General features: G+C 32.1%; 4 protein-coding genes across 4 annotated transcripts; all 4 read right to left on the bottom strand.

The window, feature by feature from the left end:
• Positions 1–2,369: 2,369 nt before the first annotated feature.
• Positions 2,370–5,057, bottom strand: LOC148231600 (uncharacterized). Its single transcript, XM_088191628.1, has 2 exons — positions 3,636–5,057; positions 2,370–3,570 (listed from the first exon to the last, which is right to left on the bottom strand). Exons 1-2 carry the CDS (start codon positions 3,922–3,924, stop codon positions 2,633–2,635), a joined length of 1,227 nt encoding a protein of 408 aa, XP_088047754.1. The 5' UTR covers positions 3,925–5,057; the 3' UTR covers positions 2,370–2,632.
• A 28-nt stretch (positions 5,058–5,085) lies between these two features.
• LOC148231599 (sodium channel protein Nach-like) lies at positions 5,086–11,248 on the bottom strand. The gene is made up of 9 exons (XM_088191627.1): positions 11,148–11,248; positions 10,887–11,081; positions 9,401–9,679; positions 7,935–8,025; positions 7,784–7,869; positions 7,522–7,721; positions 7,297–7,462; positions 6,653–6,750; positions 5,086–6,589 (listed from the first exon to the last, which is right to left on the bottom strand). Exons 1-9 carry the CDS (start codon positions 11,246–11,248, stop codon positions 6,348–6,350), a joined length of 1,458 nt encoding a protein of 485 aa, XP_088047753.1. The 3' UTR covers positions 5,086–6,347.
• A 184-nt stretch (positions 11,249–11,432) lies between these two features.
• Positions 11,433–13,912, bottom strand: LOC148231598 (sodium channel protein Nach-like). Its single transcript, XM_088193609.1, has 5 exons — positions 13,851–13,912; positions 13,592–13,786; positions 13,239–13,523; positions 11,782–12,245; positions 11,433–11,716 (listed from the first exon to the last, which is right to left on the bottom strand). The coding sequence occupies exons 1-5, from the start codon at positions 13,910–13,912 to the stop codon at positions 11,433–11,435; spliced, it is 1,290 nt and encodes a 429-aa protein (XP_088049735.1).
• A 12-nt stretch (positions 13,913–13,924) lies between these two features.
• On the bottom strand, positions 13,925–17,688 carry LOC148231597 (pickpocket protein 28-like). The gene is made up of 4 exons (XM_088191361.1): positions 17,504–17,688; positions 17,235–17,430; positions 17,070–17,176; positions 13,925–14,293 (listed from the first exon to the last, which is right to left on the bottom strand). The coding sequence occupies exons 1-4, from the start codon at positions 17,607–17,609 to the stop codon at positions 14,127–14,129; spliced, it is 576 nt and encodes a 191-aa protein (XP_088047487.1). The 5' UTR covers positions 17,610–17,688; the 3' UTR covers positions 13,925–14,126.
• Between the last annotated feature and the right edge of the window lie 940 nt (positions 17,689–18,628).

The raw sequence follows: 18,628 nt of genomic DNA, 5'->3' as shown, positions 1-18,628 counted from the left end.
TTTAATGGTTCGAAATTGTTTAATCCAAATGTTGGTATATTATTGTAAATTAAAATTGTATTAATAATTAATTTCAATCTGATTAATGATAGTTTAGCATAGATTCAATCTTAAATAAAAATAGATTTACTAGTTGTAAAAGTATAATTGATAGATTGGAATGGTTAAATATTCAAGAAATATTGAAGATTAATGTTTTAGTATTTATATATAATATAAGTAATAAAATAATATATTACTAGAGTATTTTAATAAGAAATAGAGACAATTTAAGAATAGTTAGGTATAATAAAATGAGTACGGCCAGGGGAACTATGTATGGAGGTGTGAATTTGTATAATAATATTCTTAAGACAATCCGCAAAACTGAAATTGTAGCGGGTTTCTTAAATGGAATAAAGAAACACATTCGTGCATTAATAAATGAATTATAATATTAAGTCTTTTTTATTTTCTGTATGTTTAGTGTAAAAATTAGTTATATTAGCTAAATAAATTAGTAAAAAAATATGTCATTTCAGTGAAATCAAATTTTCACCGGTAGATATATATTTTTACTAGTGAAAATATAATTTATCTAGTAGGTGCTAGTAAAATTATATGATTTCAACTTTTCCATATTGTTTTCATAGTAATATATACATTTACATACTTATCATTATTTATTTACATGTGATGCATAAATGGGTGTATTTTTCAGTGAAGCTATATTTTCACTAGTGAAGTCCAAATACAATTTCACCAGTAGATATATATTTTTACTATCGAACAAATAATTAAACTGAGAAGCGCTAGTGAAATTATATGCTGCTCTAAAATGCCTATGAAACTCAATTTGACAGTTGCAAAATGTCCATTTGCTGTTCAAACCCAAACCTAACCTAATGAAAGTTCTAAAATTAATTATAGTTTTAGAACTTTCATTAAGTCCAAAATACAAACTAACTCAACTCATCTCTTAAGGGAAAATAATAAATAATACAGACAGATATTGCTTTTTCCATATTGCTTCATAGTTTAGTTGCACTTCGATATTACACTATGTTTTAAAAATATGATAGCTATCCTTACTAATATTACTATGGACTTCTGATATGAGAGTATTGGTCAAAGTGTATTCAAATCGAATTTTAGTCAATAGAGCGCAAAAACAATTAATCACATCTCAGAAGTAAAAAATTCACCTCAAAAGCAATAAAATCATGTCGGTGCCGTTGCAGTGGAAACGCTTCGTAACGAGCCTTCAAGAAGTATTTAAGATGAATGTTTTAGTATTTATATATGTCACTTCTCAGAAGTCAAAAATTCACGTCAAAAGCAATAAAACGTTCAAGATATATTGAAGATGAATGTCTAAGTATTTATATATAAATTAGAAAATAATATGTAAGCAGAGCATTTTAATAAGTATTTAATCAGAAATGAAGATGTACATAGATTTAATATTAGAAAAGAGACAAGTTAAGGATAATTAGGTATAAGTATAAAATGAGTACGGCCAGGGGAATTATGTACGGAGGTGTGAATTGGTATAATATTATTCCTAAGACAATCTGCAAAAATAAAACTAGCGGGTTTCCTGAATGGAATAAAGAAACACCTTCGTACTTTACGAAATAAATTATTTAAATCTTTATTTATTTTCTGTTTATGTTTATATATAATTATGTATTATATGTTCGCCATCGCCATCAGCTTATTTCTACCATCTCGGTGGTAACATTTTGACTAGAGAAACTTCCATTAAAGATCTCGGAATCACTTTCGAGAGCAAATGGAGGTTCTCTCTACACATACACGACGTCTGTGATAAATCTTCCAAGATGCTCGGCTTTGTTATGAGGAATGCCTTTCACTTTGACGATCCGTCAGTTATTCGCATCCTCTATGACACCTTAGTTCGTAGCATTCTTGAATCGGGATCTATAATTTGGAATCCCCGAATAGCCAAATATTCCCTTTTAGTAGAAAAAATTCAAAAAAGTTATTTAAGATACCTTTACAAAAGGACATTTGGTTATTATCCGTTCTTATATCCCAGCGCCTTTCTTTTAGGAGCGTTGGGATATGATTCGCTGAATTCTCGCAGAAAGCTGTATGTCGCTAAGCATTTTTTCAAACTACTAAAAGGTGCTGTCGACAATCCAGCTATTCTCGAGGAATTCCAGTTTTGGGTTCCGGAACATTTTCGAGAATCACGATCGAGACCTCTTTTGATGGCAGTTAGGGCTAGGACATCCGCACTTGCCGACTCGCCTATAGCTGTGGCCATACGGCTCCTTAATACGCTGGCATTGAAAATTGATTTATTTAATGTTAGCTACAAGGATCTGATCCGGTTTATATCTTTTAATTTTAATATTTTATAATTTTTTTTGTTATGTTTAAGTATTGTTATATTTATTTATATATATACGTTTTTTTATGTTTTATAAATTTATAATTTGCTTTCGACCATCGTGGCGTATTGGGGTAACCTGTTAGGCCACGATGGTCTTAATTTAATCGAAAAAATAAAAAATAAATGTATGTTTAGTTAAAATTCGTGTAAAAATTAGCTATATTAGCTAAATAAAAAAATAACATTAAAATATTTATTCTACATTAATTGTTCTAAATACATTATGATCATCTATGGAATATCTTTAACAATACATCTACTAATAAACTCATCAATATTAGACATCATTCTGCGTTTGAAAGTGGGATTTTCTTTCAACATTAGCAACATAGTTTGACTCCGATCGCTCTGCGTTTGTTTATAAAATGTTTCCGAATCGTTCATCATCTTCGTAAATAAATTTTGATCCGTGAATAGAAATTGAAACAATATGATACCGTGTAACAATCCCCAAGCTGTATATTCTTCACAACTTATCTTGAACGACTCCCAATCCATAATAGTCGATGCTTTCAAACCATTCATAGACAATATTTCACAAAATTTTTTATAATAATACTCGATGAAATAAGCGACTCTCTGCATACGGTTGTTCGGATCCAAGTTCAAATATAAGAAACTCATCACGTCGACTGCTGGAGATGATAAGATGTATGCTTGGTAATCGACTATGATGCAATGTACGGGCGTATCGTTTTTGTAACGGAACATTAAGTTATTGTTCCATAGATCGAGGTGATTGATGACTTTTCTCACTTTCTGCGGTTGAGCCGATAGAGCGCATTCGTCTATGAAGACTTTATCCCATTCTTGAAGAACCTTTTTAATGTGAGAAGTAGATTTTCCGTATTTGGAATACTGTTTTACTAAAGATTTTGCTGAGATGCACGCATTTGTTAACCAATCACTGGGTAAGAAGTTTGATTTAAACCGTCCGTCATTGAAATAATTTTCTAATCTATAAAGAGTGTTTCTCTTACTGGAATTAGTTTCTTCGAGGATAATGCAAGCAGTATGCATTTTGGCAATAGCGTCCAAGGCTGCACGGCAATGATTATCATCTAATCCATTGTACAAGTCCTGCATTTTAAAGCCACTTATAGATAGATCTTCGAAAATGAAGCATTTCGTATCAACGTACAAACATATTGGATGCCATATGTCATTTTCTGGAATATTTAACAATATTTATTAGTTTTTAATAAATTTTAGTAAAAATCAAAGTAAATCTCACCGTCATATTTGATGAATCGTTTTGTCAGACTCGTATAAAATATCGTTTCTCTGAAGAAGGTGTTAAATTTATCGTTATAATCAGCTCTGTGTTTATTTTCTTTTGGGTATTCTTTTAAGAACAACCAAGCTTCTGATTCAACGTCGTCCAAAATATACGTCACTACTATTTTCGAGTGGTCTCCCAAAAATCCAAGTATTCCGTTTCCTTTATCAGTTTTTTTGCAATTTTTTATTTTAAATTTGTCCGTGGACAATTGGTTTTCCAGAGCCAAACGTATACGCTCCATATCGCTGTTGAAGAACAAAACTCAGCGAATGATACCTGAGTTGACTGTTTATGTAATTTATAATAATACATCTTTTAGCGAATTAGTATATTAGACTTTAGCTGCCATCAAGTATAATTAATTACTTAAATGTAATATATGTAGATTTAGGTAGTACACCATAATAAATCTTCCTTATCTAAATATATCAAAAATTTATACTTACAAATACTTCTAGATTGGTGTTATTTGCATTCCGATATGCATCTAAAAATAATATTTGTTTATCTAATCTTTGAATGGAAAATGTTAGAAAACTATTTTTAAAAGAATTCGGACAAAAATATTGGTATGTATGCGTCGTAAGATAATTTAACCTGTGAAACGAAAATTAATATGGAAATTGATGTAAATATATAAAGATCATCTTATGATAGCAGTAAAAATAAATAGGGTATAGAATATATTGTGAATTCTATAACTCAATTCAATAAAATAATGAAACAATTAATATAAAATTTCGAGAATTTAAATCAATATTTTTAGAAGAAATTCAAAACATAATATGTAAATTAAAAAAAAGAACCAGTTGTGATGAATTAGATGTAAATATAATTAAAGAAACGTGGAAAATACTAGGAACTAAATTACAATATGAGTATCACAAAAATTTACAACTACTGAAAAATTCACATTCAACAAAAACAGTATAAAACTAAAATAATTTAGAGATGAAGAATCTTAGAGCAATAGAAAAATTAAATTTATAAAATCAATTTGTCACAAATATAAAATACTAGATGTTATTGTAAAATCTGTAGTCACAAAGACGGATATAAAAGGAAAGCTAAAATGAAGTTTTTAAATCTCTATGCTATTTCAATCAATGACATCCGGTTCTATTTGAGAATCAATGTTAAAATTGTATAAGCATTGCAGCAAAATTTCGTTGATATCTATGGAATAATAAAAACATATTACCGGAACACATTTTTGTAATGAATTATATATAAATTAAATAAATCACTTTTTATTGTATTTTATTGAATTGTAAATTATCAGCATGACTTTGTGAAAACATTTACTGTGTAAATAGTAAAATACATTATGTAGATTTGTAGAAGACAATGAAAATATTTACTTAAAGCGACAATATATAACACATGTTAAGAAATGTTATGCACAGGAAAAACACTTTATTCTACGCCACTACTCACGTAAGAGAGTTGTCTTACAATTAAAGATCTACAATGATGGATTTAATATCCAGGAAGGATTGCGAAGAGCTGTTAAAAAAGGTACCAAGATATGAGACTCACACTCTCGATTCTTTTACCATTAAACTGTTCGGAGATACTACTACTGGATTCTTGGGAACTCATTACAAGCTAACATTGAACATCCACAGCGCAGAAGGAAAAGAAGAACAGACAAGTTTTTTCGTTAAAACAAAACCAAATGTTCAAGCCCACTTGGAGTACATGGAAGAAATTGGCATTTTTGAAAAGGAAGCTTTATTTTGCAACAAAGTACTACCGGAGCTACAAAAAATTACTGAATTTTTAGATTACGCTTGGTCTCCCAAATGCTTGCTCGCTAGAAACGGAGTTTTGGTATTTGAGGACTTGACGTTGAAAAACTACAACCTTGCTGATGGTAGAGGAATATTTGGCATGAACAATTGTACAGCTGCATTGAAAACTTTAGCCAACTTACATTCAGCATCAATGATTTGGGAACATATCAACAAAGAAAAGATTAATGAAAAATATCCGGATGTTGTCAAAGAATGTACATATATTCATAAAAAAGGCCATTGCAGATATTTCTGGATGAACTCAGCTATCAAAGCATTGGAATACTTGTGCGTCAAGATGAATAAGAATTCAAAGTCTATATCTTATAAAGTCAAGAAAGCAACGGCAAACATGGGTCCTATCGATTCTAAAATCAACGTTCTTTCACATGCAGATCTTTGGGGTAATAATTTCATGTTTCATGAAGATATTAATGGCAAGATAGATAACTGCATCTTGATTGATTATCAATTAACTAGGTACTCTCCGTGCAGTTATGATTTGTTGAGCTGCATCTATTTGACTACGTCACTTGAGTTTAGACGTCAATTTTACAAGCAATTAGTTCAAGTGTATCATAAAAGAATGACCGAAGTGCTATCAAGTAAAGGAATTGCTTTCATGACGATCGAAGAACTCTTGCAAGAATGTGAACCTTATAGATTGACTGCTGTGGTGGAGGCTTGTTTGTTTGGTATAACCATTTGGCTGCCTTCAAAGTTGTCGGATGAAACTTTGAATGATCCTGATAAGTGTAGAGAGTTGATCTTGGGCGATAGGACTTGGCTCATGGAAGAAGCTTATACGAAGGACGAATTCTTCAGGAAGCAGATGAGTGATCTTATAGGAGAACTTGTGGAATATAATCTATAGATCTCGATGTAAAGAGCTTCTAGTTCTCTTTAGGTCTATGATAGGATAATTCTGCTTCTCGGACAAGAAATGCACTATAGGAGTGGAGTGGTTCTCTGGTGCGACTTCCGGATGCTCCTCTGCTAACTTTTCCATGTAAACTGTGCCGTAATACCGTATTGTTAAATAATAAATTATTTCTATGAAACTCAGAAGACTCGCTCCGACGAATAATCCAGTAGTACCTCCAGTGGAAACTAAAATTGTAACTACTCATAATATACTGTCATTGAAAAATATGAAATTAATAAAATACCTACCAACAAGATCAAGCCGACTACGTACTACGTTACGTTTAAATTTTTCTGATGGTAAATATTCCATTTCTAATTCAATAATGCTGGATTTTTCTTGTCTTCTATAAATAATTAAACATAAATTAAATATAATATTGTTATTTGCTAGAGTGTATATGTTAAAAAATATAAATAAATATATATTATCATGTTCATGTTTCATTCATTCAAGTTACTGATTCTTTAGAGTACTTTTTAATGCTACTATAAAAAAATATCTTGATGTTATTATATAGGTATATCTGTATAAATGTGTGTGTATGTATCATATCATACAGATTATGTTAGAAACAGTGTTTATTAAAAAGTGTATACTATTTATTAATGTTATTTTGTCAATTTGAGTCAGCTGCTATGTAACTTTTTTATACATGGCTTATTTTTGGTTGGATTAGATTAGGCTTTCTGTTCATTTTTATTAGTCACGAATGAAATAATACATATTTTATTAATAGTTCTTTGCTAAATTTAATTAAAAAATGTTTTTTTATATTTTTTATACATATACGTATGTCCACATATGTGTATATAATAATAATTAAATAATTTAGTTTTATATTGTTTAAGAAAAAATCTAAGATTTGATTAAAGCTTAACGTATAACTTACTGAGTTTTATCATCTTTGATAACTGTGATATCTAATTCTGTACAAGACGGGAGACAGTTGCACGAGAGTCCATTTCTGTTTGACCAAGAAGGCTTAAGGACTGACAAATCCGAGAATCGCTTGTTCAAGCACACTAGCCCTTCAAGAGTACATCTGTCCTTTTCAGCTAAGATTAAAATACAGTTAAAAACAAGATTATGATATGATGTATCTATTTTTTCTTACGCGTATTAGGCATAAAGTGATCTGTACAATTGCAGAATTTTTCCTGATGATTTTTGCGACACTGGACAGTACAAGCGCTGTAAGAATAATATGGGTACACTTGAAGCTCGTTTTCGTCTTGGTAGCGACAGTTCCTCTGCAGAGGAGTAGTTTCACGGGCCAAAGGATCGTTCTCTATGTTCCTTATAACTATATGTCGCCTAAAATATATTTTAGAAGAGTAAAGTTAAAGAAAAAGCTTTCACGATAATGGAATGCTTACCTGTAGATAATACTATCTTCAACTTGAAAAAAGTCTGATTGCAAAGTGGTTAAAGTTGGTACTTCTTCTTCGCCTAATACGTAAATCTAAGAAGCATACTAAATATTTTAATGTTAGAACTACAAATGTAATGATTAAAAAATATTTTTACCGTAGCTGGTATAAGAATTTCCATTTTAAAAATACCAAGTTTATTTTTTCTGTTGTTAATCATCTGATATTTCTTCGCATTTTTTCCTTTTCTGAAAATAAATATTAGAAATGAAGAATAATGATGCGTGGAAGTAGCACCCTAATAATGTTTTTGAGAGTTTTGAGTACCAAAACCATGGACCGGATTCAGGAACGTCATTTCAGCTTTTTCAATGAGAGGGCAAAGGTTGGCTAGTCAGTTGTCGTTTTTTAATATTTCGATTCCATTAAAACAGTATTTCATTAAATGCCAAGCATTTTTCTAGATCTAGACAAATTCAAAGGGTTTGGAATCCATGCCAAAACATATAAAATCCTGCATTCACCGTAGCAGTGGAAACGCTCGGTTATCTAGCATTCATATTAAGATTTTATACAAATATTACAATAAGTGAGAATTGAATGAAGCATATCTAAACCAAATTTTGACCAATAGAGTTGCAGTGGGAACGCTCGTTACCGAGCGTCCCCACTGCAACGGCGCCGACACGATTTTATTGCTTTTGACGTGAATTTTTGACTTCTGAGAAGTGATAATTGTTTTTTCGCCGTCCTATTAACCAAAATTCGGTTTGAATACACTTTAACCAATACTTTTATATCATAAATCCGTAGTAATATTTCGACTTGACCTAAATTTCATTTGGTCAAGTTGGGTTTGGTTAATTCGTGTAAGTTAGGTTAGGTTAGGTTATAGGTTACGTCATATGATTTCACTAAAATGACACATTTAATAGAATTAGGAATATATTCGTATTTTTAAGTTTATAGCTTAGAATCAGGGACATTATTTTAGCTTTTTCAAGGAGGAGGAGGAGGGGGGGGGGAATTTGACCAAAAGTTGTCTTGGTTATGAACAATCATAATCAAGCAGCGACCATTCAGCCAATTGTTGCACTCGCTTATTCGATCAACGAAATATGCCCACGTTTCTAGAAACTGACATTTGCTTGATGGACATATTTGGAAGTCGAATTGTGCAATGGGTTAAATGTAATTACGGTCTTTTTGTCTTCCGATAGTTTTGTTTCCTCGACCGTTACGCAACAAATAAATATTATTTCTATGCACCGAAGGGTAATTATAACGTGTTATTGTTCCTTTATTTACAAAGATATCCGACTTTCATCTGGACATAACGAGGGTTATTGTGTGGTCCGTTCAGGGACATTCTTTTGTCACGTTCATCCTTATAATTGCCGTATTTACGGTGATTTAGTGTGCGAGTTTGCAATATAACCCCTACAGTTTAAAATTGTTTGTATAATGACCATCATTTGGGAAAATCTGTCAAGTCATGATTTTCAGATAATAATAAATAAATAAAAATCAGCGCGAAATAACGCATGTATATAAATTTAAAACAGTATCTAAATGATCATTTTGCTAATGTTATGCCTATGTACAATGACGTCATACTTAGACTGCACAGAGTTAATAATGTAGCATCGGCCCATGTCGGTGTTTATGGGCTCAAAGTAATCGCAGCAATCGAACTCTATCCCGTTGTACGTGCAGCTCTTGATAGATTGTTCGCAGTTGCTCCTGACCAAGTTGGCATAATACGACATGTTGGATCTAGGGCACATGGGGTCAGCGTTCGGTTTATTGCAGTATTGTAGCGTGTAAAACGTCAGGCCCCTGAAATAGGCCAGCTCTTTCAGAACCTCCTCCAGCTGGATTTCGTGCACGGTAGTCCATATGCTAGAACCAGATAATTATGAGAATGTTTGTACATGTTTGTTTATACATTCACAATCAGCAATATCATACATAAAATTTAGTGAATAAAAGTGATATTAATATGTATTTTAAAAATCACATGTGAACTATCCATGGATTTTGTACGTCGTAGTCGTTTAGGATTACATGGTATGACGCAATTTTATTATCACATATTTAACCCTTTGATTGATCCGTCTCCAAAGAAGGCAAAGACAATAAAATTGTCCAGGCATGGTTTTTTAAGATGCATGTGGAATCATACACATTTATGGATGGCTTCAAAAGTTAGAAAAACGTTAAGAAATTAAAATAAATCAACCAAAATTAATGTGTTTTTCTAATGCTTTGTAAGGACTTATTGACCTACCCTTGTATATATATTTGATGAACTAGGAGAAGTCCACGTCCCTTCTAGTTCTTCATCATCTAGGCAATCTTGATACTTTGGAGAAGAAACAGACTATTTCTTGTCTGATAAAAATAATGCTAGACGTAATGACGACTCGAAACCTTTATTTACGATTATAAAATGCTTTTGTATTTAGCACTGATCGTATCCTTTGTAATTGGCACCGACCATTTGGTTTTGTTCAGGTAATTTTTTCAAATTATTTCAAGCCGTTTAATAGATTCCGCTCAGATATACAGATGGCACCGACGAAAAGTCACAAATAAATATATCAGTAAGTTTTATAACCTTTCATAAAATGTTTTGATTAACGATAAATTATGTCGCACCGATCACGATATATTCCAAAAGGTATGTCGATGTAGGGAGCCTATTTATATTTATTTAGATTTTCTAATGGCCAAAACTTAGCGACACTCTAGTAACATTGGGGTAACGCATTTCTCTCGACTGACAACCTCCGGTGCGCTCGCACGCTTGCGGGCCTGCGCCCCGTTATTTTTATAAACAAACATGTAACTTCTTATACACTTCAATAAAAACAGTACACTGCATTCAAATCTTAAAGCGCAAAATTCAACTATACTTTCAGAAGAACAATAAAAATATATTTAATGAGAAATGATACCGAACGTGATACATTTCCAAGTTGTAGTCTCAAAACCAGGAATTTTAAAAGTTTTAGGTTCAATAATTAAAAAATCTTACTTTAAAATATTAACAAAAAAATTAATGATTTTTTAGTGATAATGGTTTTTATAAGTTAAAGGAACTTACTCATCAGATACTACATAAACCCTCTCCAGATTGTCGTTTTCGCATATTCCTATCGCTGGAAAATTAGTGTTCCAGTCTATATAAGTAGTCTCCATGACGAATGATATTGCGTTGTTTTGGAAAGCATCCCAAGAAGCAATGATCAAGAGACCGGATCCATACCAGCATAGAAGAACACAGATCAGCCAAAATATTCTTGAAATAATATATCTCCATATCAGATCTATTCATTTATGTTAGTGCCCCAATTAATCTAAGTACCTCTCTGTAAAATGCCTCTCATCATCGGCTATGAATCTCAAACCGTGGAAAGATGAATTTAATAAATAATCTTTAATCACGCCTTTAGGTCTAACTGGCATTTTTATCGAACATCAAAATGACTCAATAGCACAACACACAAAACCATAATGATTCTTCAATAAAGCAACTCATTAATATTTAATAAATTATCATACATTGCGTGTCTAGTGATACAAACACGAATTCGCTATAATATACTATAATTATTATACATTTTTAACAACAATGCTTATGAATAATAAATCACTTCATGTATAGCTTTTGATTCCTTCTCCAATCTCGTTGTTTATAGCCCAAGGTTTTATGCAATCTGTCTTCGTATAGCTTCCTTTGCTGTCTTTTAGATGGTATTTTGTTAGCCACGTTACGATTTGTAGCCCATCTCTGTTGATCATTAGAACCGACAGATTTAGGTTTTACTCTTTTGAATAAATTACTAAAAGCTCGTATGAAAAAGTAATAAAATATTTCAACGATGCTCAAAGCGCTTGCTCCCAGAAATAGACCAGCAGTTCCACCCAAAGATACTAAAAACATGATCATCAGATATAGTTATATTTTTTATATAATAAGATACAATGTTAAGACTGACCTACTAAATCCAAAGGTCCTCTTACAACGTTTCTTCTAAAACGCTCAGTAGGTAAGAAATCCAAGGAGATTTCTACAACAGAATGAGCGTATTGGGTAGCTGTTCTATCATCAGCAATCACAGATATATCAGTTTCTGAGCAAGACGGTTGACAGTTGCAATAAAGACCAGCTCTGCTTCCCCAAGCTGCTCTCAGAACAGACAGTTGACTGTAATGCTCGTGGAGACAAGTCAGACCGCTGACATCGCAGTGTAAATCGTGAGAAGTGTTAGGCATAAAAAAACTGGTGCAGTTGCAGATCTTCAATTGAGCGTCTTTACGACATTGGACAGTGCAAGCACTGTAGGAATGATGACGGTAGACTGACGATGGGTCCTCATCTGGATATTTGCATTGGCGTTGTATTGGTAAAACATTTCTGACAGCTTTATCGTTTTCGATGCTCCTAGATGCTATGTGACGTCTAAAATCAGATTTTTTTATTATCAAATAATAGAAAAATAAATGGCGTGTTCAGAAGATTGAAATGGATTTACAAAAGTATGTTTTTAAGCGCTCATCCAATTTAAGATTCATTTAAATATGATATATAAATGGTCGATCGACGAGTGGCCAATCTCTTTGTCGACCGACCCAGAGCGTCAATTGATATCAGATCTCGGCTTTCGACAGCCGCTTACTGATCTCAGCGTACCAATAAATATGAATAAACATATTGACAATTCGACTTTTACAATTTCTTCATTTTGCAGCAACTTTGACGTTTAATTGATTAATACTTTGGCATACTTTTTGTATATCAAATTAAATAATATGACAAAATCAATTATTTATATAAGTGGGTTTCTTGTAGTTGATATATTTTCGACCTAAAATGTCTTTATATATTATTTTAAGAACGGAGGATGCAAAATCCAAATTTATAATTTACTGGTATGTTTGACATAAGTCATTTCATATGCTTTGCGAAAACATTTGAAGACTTTAATTAGTAGATCTTGATTGTGTTTACACCGCTATAGCATATTGAGCTAACGTCTGTCAAGTTGCAATGAAAGATTAATGATGAATAAATAAATTACGTTTTATAAAAAATGTATATGAATAAAAATCCCATATTAAAAATTTTATGAACCTTTCTTACTTATAATGTATTTGTCCAGCGACGTTGAGTATATCTGATGTCATAGAAGTAACAGCTGGAACTTCTTCTTCTCCTATGATGTATATCTAGATCACCACAAATAATTTTAAGATCTTTATATCATATGAAGTATTATATTAATAATATTATACACACATTTGCTGGCACATGCACGTTGAGCATCAAAGTTCTAGGTCCTGTTTTCTTGTTATTAACCATCGGTAGCTTATTAGAAATTTTATTTCTGGAACATACGTTATTTGGTTTTAATATGACATTCTACTGATTCACTATGTTTGAGACAAGTAGTACCTTCCCTGTATAGAATTTAAAGCATAGCAAGTACCAAGTTCTGTATCCATGGGAGAGAAGTACTCGCAACATTCGAAAATCTCACCACCCCAAGTACAGTTGCTTAACATGTCATCGCAAGAGCTTCGTACCAGATCAGAAAAACGGGTGAAGTTATTTTTAGGACAGTTAGCATCTGAATCAGAAGCTGCACAAAACTGAAGAAGATAGTAACTGACTCCTTTATAAAAAGCTAGTTCTTTTAGTACTTCTTCAAGATTGAAGTCGTGATTGCTGGTCCATAACCTAAATTATATTATATATAATATTTTTATTCTAAAAATATGTATTTAAAAAAGTAGAATAGAAAATACATATCAGATGCTTGTTCTATCTTATCGCTGTTTTCAGTTTCGCAAACAGCTACAGATGGAAAATCAGTGTCCCAGTCGGTATATGTAGTTTCGACGACGAATGAAATAGGACGATTTCTAAAAGCATCCCAAGAAGCCAACATTAATTGGGAAGATCCATACCAAGAAATTATTATACAGATGATCCAAAATAATCTAAAAATAATATAATATTAATTAAATACATGACTAGATATTTTTCATTAGTAAAAAAAAATACCTTTCAGTCCAATGTCTATCTTTTTCGACTAAAAATTTTATACCATGGAAGGAGGTGTTCATCATAAAGTCATAAACAGTTTTAAGAATCATTTTTATGCTTGGATCAAAACATTGAAATACAACTTTCTGATATTTTACAAACTTTATATACATTCTTAAATAATAGAATTCATTAATTATTCATCACTGAAACCCTAATGGCCTATTGTGCATTGTTTGGTGCTCATTGTCATATTTTACTATCGATCAAACTCAAAGCATTATCTATAGTTATTTATCTTCTTTTGTAGTTTTTCAGCTCTTCCCAATACAACTGCCTCATTTCTGCTTGTCTGCGATGCTTAGATTTAGACACCGGTCCTCCTAAGATGAAGTAAATGATTTCTGCTAAGCTGATCAAACTGGCACCAAGAACTAAGCCGCAAAGTCCACCCATGCTACCTAAAAATATATATTTAATTTAATTTTGATTAATGGTTCTTAAAATTGTGTATGAGTCATTTAAAAATATAAATATGTGTATAATAGTGTAGCAATTTTTCAATATAAGTCTTATTTGTGTTTAATAAAACATTATTTTGGAATGCGAAATTTATATATTAAAAAATCGCTTGTATTAACATATTTTCGTTAAAATAAAAAGCAGTTTTAATAAAAAATAATCGGCAATAATTACTTTTGCTAATTTAATATCAAGTTCTATAATAAATAATTAATATTATTTGAGAAAGTTAAATACAACAATTCAATATTTGTGATACAATTTTACATACAATACAATAAAATCCCCGCCCTCCGGTGATGTATACTAAGAGTACATATACAAACTAGTCATTTAAAATTAAAAATATTACTACCATACTCGATAATCTAATATTATAAACGGTGTAAAAATAGATTGTCAAAATTAAATTTCAATTTTATTTCGGTCGCGTTTGTTAATTTTGTATTTACTGTAATTATTTAATTTAATATGCAAGTGCTTTATGTAAAAATCGTAATATACGAGGGTTAATATTTTACTTTATAAAGACATTCACATAATAAAATAACATGTACACTAAGTGTACATCATAGGAAGGCAGAGTTAACTACACTCAAACTCAGAAATCCTAGTCATCTTTTTCGTCATAAACGTATGCTGAAAAATATATCTAATAAAAAAAACATGTTCGACTATATGAAGCGGATAGTTCTTAAGATCCAGGGTCATGCTACGTCGTCTGTGTCGATTTAGTGCGAGCTTCACAGGTTGCTAGCTTAGCGTCTGATCTCAATGGTAGTTTTAAGTCAGAAATCTCAAGTTGAAAAAGCTGATGAAATTTACTATTTATGTCTGCGATTTAAACATGCTTAAAGATGTTACAAATTTTGAAGGGGTATAAGAATAAATGAAGCTATCTATTTATATATATTTTTTGTGTTTTAAAACCATATCGGACAACTGGCGTTGGCAAAACGTTACTTAAGACGCTCTCAGAATTTCTCCATCACTTTCTGGGTGATCTTAGAGGAAATACCATCGATTGATTGTCTGATATTTTCTTCAAATCCGTTTAAGTTCATAGACAATGTTTAAAAACATGTATTAACATAAGCGGAAACCTGTTCAAGAATTTCCGCACCCATGGCTCTGCGGTTGACTTGATCTCTTTCACTTAATTGCCAAACCAATACAATTTTGCAAGGATGCTGTTTTACATAGGCATGCGGAATTCTAGAGCTAAAAATAAAATAACTAGGTCCTAGAACAACCGAGTTATTTTTTCAGTATAGATTTAGTTGCCCAAATATTAGAAATCCACAGTAAAATCGTTTTTAGGGATGCTCTTTGCGACGTTTTCAAACAGCGGTTGTTCCCATAATACGCTTGAACAACAAATACACCTGTTGTACTCATGCTGCGTACTGTAAACAGCAGAGCTAGATCTACTAAATCAAACATAGACTCTTCTACAGCCCACACAGTGCCCCTTTAAAATATAATCACTTAAATGCTAATTTTAATATTCAAATTAAGTGATGTGAATCACATATAAAAGATTCACTGTGACGTTCCGGCTTATATATTGTCAGATAAAGACCATTTGAAGCTGATTCGAGCGGCAGCCGAAATCTCCGTTGGTTTTTAGAGAAATGGGAGGAGATCAAAAAAATATTTTGTCTGACCGCTTCTCTGCTTTCCCTGATTTGGACGGTTATTGAAATCATCATTCTCTTTTTACACGTGGTAAGATTGTTGGTAAGTCTGATAATTTACATAAACCTAGAAACGGTCAAAGCTAAATTTAGTATCTGATCCTAGTGGTGAGAAACCGTTAACCGTTGTGTACATATTGACATCAACATTAATTAGAAAAAATATTTTATTTTCAATTTTTATAATTTTTTAAGAATATATTTGGTAGTGTGGACGATTGTATGATTATAGATTGTATGTTTGCATCTTGAATTGTAAGCTAAGCTACAGGAATGTAAGCCAAATATTATTATTTCATTTTCACCTATGAATATTGACGAAAAAGATGACTAGGATTTCTGAGTTTGAGTGTAGTTAACTCTGCCTTCCTATGATGTACACTTAGTGTACATGTTATTTTATTATGTAAATGTCTTTAGAAAGTAAAATATTAACCCCGTATTTTAACGATTTTTACATAAAGCAGTTACATATTAAATTAAATAATTACAATAAATACAAAATTAACAAACATGACCGAAATAAAATTGAAATTTAATTTTGATAATTTATTTTTACACCGTTTATAATATTAGATTATTGAGTATAGTCAGTGGCGTAGCTATGGGGGGGCGGAGGGGGCGGGCCGCCCCAGGTGGCACTTGCTTGGGGGCGGCATATTCGCGATGGGATCGTCTAGTGTGGTTCTTAACCCTGAATTCACTAAAACATATATAAATCCACGAATAACAAGAGCTTAATAATAACCAATTTATTACTTTAAGAAATGCTGATTTATGACCCTGCAAAAAATGTAAGGGGGGGTGGGGCAATTTTAATGATCGCCCTGGGCGGCACATACCCTAGCTACGCCACCGAGTATAGTAGTAATATTTTTAATTTTTAATGACTAATTTGTATATGTACTCTTAGTATACATCACCGGAGGGCGGGGATTTTATTGTATTGTATGTAAAATTGTATCACAAATATTGAATAACCTGCTTTATATGCTGATGAATATAAAAAAATACTTACTCAAAAGATCCCACCAGTTTGATAGTATACCGTACTCCAAATGAACAACCGAGTCCCTCGAAAAGAAGACATGTACGACGCAATGATCTTTGAACACTATGCCTTTCCTAAAACATTTAGATATTGATCCAATTTGCTTCAATTTGCTTACACTAAATTTAATACTTAAGTGCTGTTTTCTCAGCGTCCGATTGAGAATTCACAGATTCAGGTTGAAGATTTAAAGAATGTTGTCTCGTTTTATAAACAGCCTCATCACAAGATGGGAGGCAATAAGAACAAGGAGGTGCTTGCATATATCCAGCTTCTTCACCAGGTTCAAGGAGAGATTCCTCGCCAGACCATGCTTCCATCCAATTCTCTTAGCAAATACAACACAGTAGAAACATTCCATGACCACTAAAAATATTTATATAACTAGTAGAAATACATACCACTCCATCTTTGCAAGCAAATGTTGTCATTCAGGTTGCACGTAACATCGTCACTTTGCTGCGGAAGGAAGAAAGGTACGCAATTGCAAGCCGCCTTGATGCTCATCACTCTACAGCTGACTATGCAAGCACCTTGCGAGTCTACCACGGAAGTGTTGTCAGTATCAAAAAGACAACCTCTAGTGTTAACCGACAGTTTTCTAACATCATCCGTTCCAGTTACCAGAACTGCGTCTAGATTTATGTATAGTTCTGTACTAGGTATTACGATAGCCTGAAGACATCCTCCGCTGGGTATATCAGGAAAGTCTGAAGGACTGCATATTAATATCTAAAATGATTTGCGATCTAATAAATCTGAAAATATGTATTGAATGCCAAGAAAATATACTTTAATGCCTTGGTGAGGCAACTTCGTGAAATGGTAGTCTTCCAAATGTGGATCCAATAATATAGATAAACCACGATCTTGTCCTGGCATTGCCATGATCATTGAGTCGTTAGCTTTACTGGTGGTGTTCCTAAATGATAATATTTTTACTATAATATTACAGTTTTCAGATACTTGAAAGATTAAATATATAAAAGGCATAAAAAGATTGGCGACACTGCTTACTTTATGAAATCATCACCCAATTTTCTTTGGTTGAAAACGCAACAGTAACCATCCATCGATTTGCGCATTTTAAAAATATCCGTACAGTTAACGACAATGTTCCTCCAAATACATTTACTCAACATCTCTTCGCATGTTGGTGTTAACTAAAACCAAAGAGAGTTAGAAACCATAATGTGTAGTATATTATTTTTAATTTGTGTTATACATGTTTCATCAATGCGTTTAAATCGTAAGGTTCTAAAATCGAATGCAGATTTTCCAATTGGTCAGCATTGGGTAATTCCATATCGTATACAAATCCTAGAAAACCCATCAGATAAACCACTTCGTCGACTGTATAGTTTAAAAATTTAGATTCGATCCTGAAATTATAATAAAAAATTGTAGAAAGATGAGTTTTTAAAAGAATTTTAAAAAACACTTACACACGATTCGCTAAAGCGATTGTTCTGTTTTTACTGATCCTATTCAATGAACAGAGTGTAACGCTGGGATAAGGTACGCTA

The sequence above is a fragment of the Plectrocnemia conspersa genome, unplaced genomic scaffold (genome assembly GCF_051122295.1).
Source record: "Plectrocnemia conspersa isolate PC_06_02 unplaced genomic scaffold, ASM5112229v1 ptg000009l, whole genome shotgun sequence".
Lineage (NCBI taxonomy): Eukaryota > Metazoa > Arthropoda > Insecta > Trichoptera > Polycentropodidae > Plectrocnemia > Plectrocnemia conspersa.
The sequence above is the reverse complement of the archived record's forward strand: the minus strand, read 5'-3'. Positions and strand labels throughout refer to the sequence as shown.

Bases quoted from the DNA above. Each gene is read 5' to 3' on its own strand.
- LOC148231600 (XM_088191628.1), bottom strand. From the start codon at position 3,924: ATGGAGCGTATACGTTTGGCTCTGGAAAACCAATTGTCCACGGACAAA. The intron at 3,571-3,635 runs GTGAGATTTACT...TAAATATTCCAG, and splicing joins ACGATTCATCAAATATGACG to AAAATGACATATGGCATCCA.
- LOC148231599 (XM_088191627.1), bottom strand. From the start codon at position 11,248: ATGCCAGTTAGACCTAAAGGCGTGATTAAAGATTATTTATTAAATTCA. The intron at 11,082-11,147 runs GTACTTAGATTA...TATTATTTCAAG, and splicing joins GAGAGGCATTTTACAGAGAG to AATATTTTGGCTGATCTGTG. The intron at 7,870-7,934 runs GTAAAAATATTT...TATGCTTCTTAG, and splicing joins AAATTCTTATACCAGCTACG to ATTTACGTATTAGGCGAAGA.
- LOC148231598 (XM_088193609.1), bottom strand. From the start codon at position 13,912: ATGAACACCTCCTTCCATGGTATAAAATTTTTAGTCGAAAAAGATAGA. The intron at 13,524-13,591 runs GTATTTTCTATT...AATATAATTTAG, and splicing joins ATAGAACAAGCATCTGATAT to GTTATGGACCAGCAATCACG. The intron at 11,717-11,781 runs GTCAGTCTTAAC...TCATGTTTTTAG, and splicing joins AGGACCTTTGGATTTAGTAG to TATCTTTGGGTGGAACTGCT.
- LOC148231597 (XM_088191361.1), bottom strand. From the start codon at position 17,609: ATGAGCATCAAGGCGGCTTGCAATTGCGTACCTTTCTTCCTTCCGCAG. The intron at 17,431-17,503 runs GTATGTATTTCT...GTATTTGCTAAG, and splicing joins TTGCTTGCAAAGATGGAGTG to AGAATTGGATGGAAGCATGG. The intron at 17,177-17,234 runs GTATTAAATTTA...TAAATGTTTTAG, and splicing joins GCTGAGAAAACAGCACTTAA to GAAAGGCATAGTGTTCAAAG.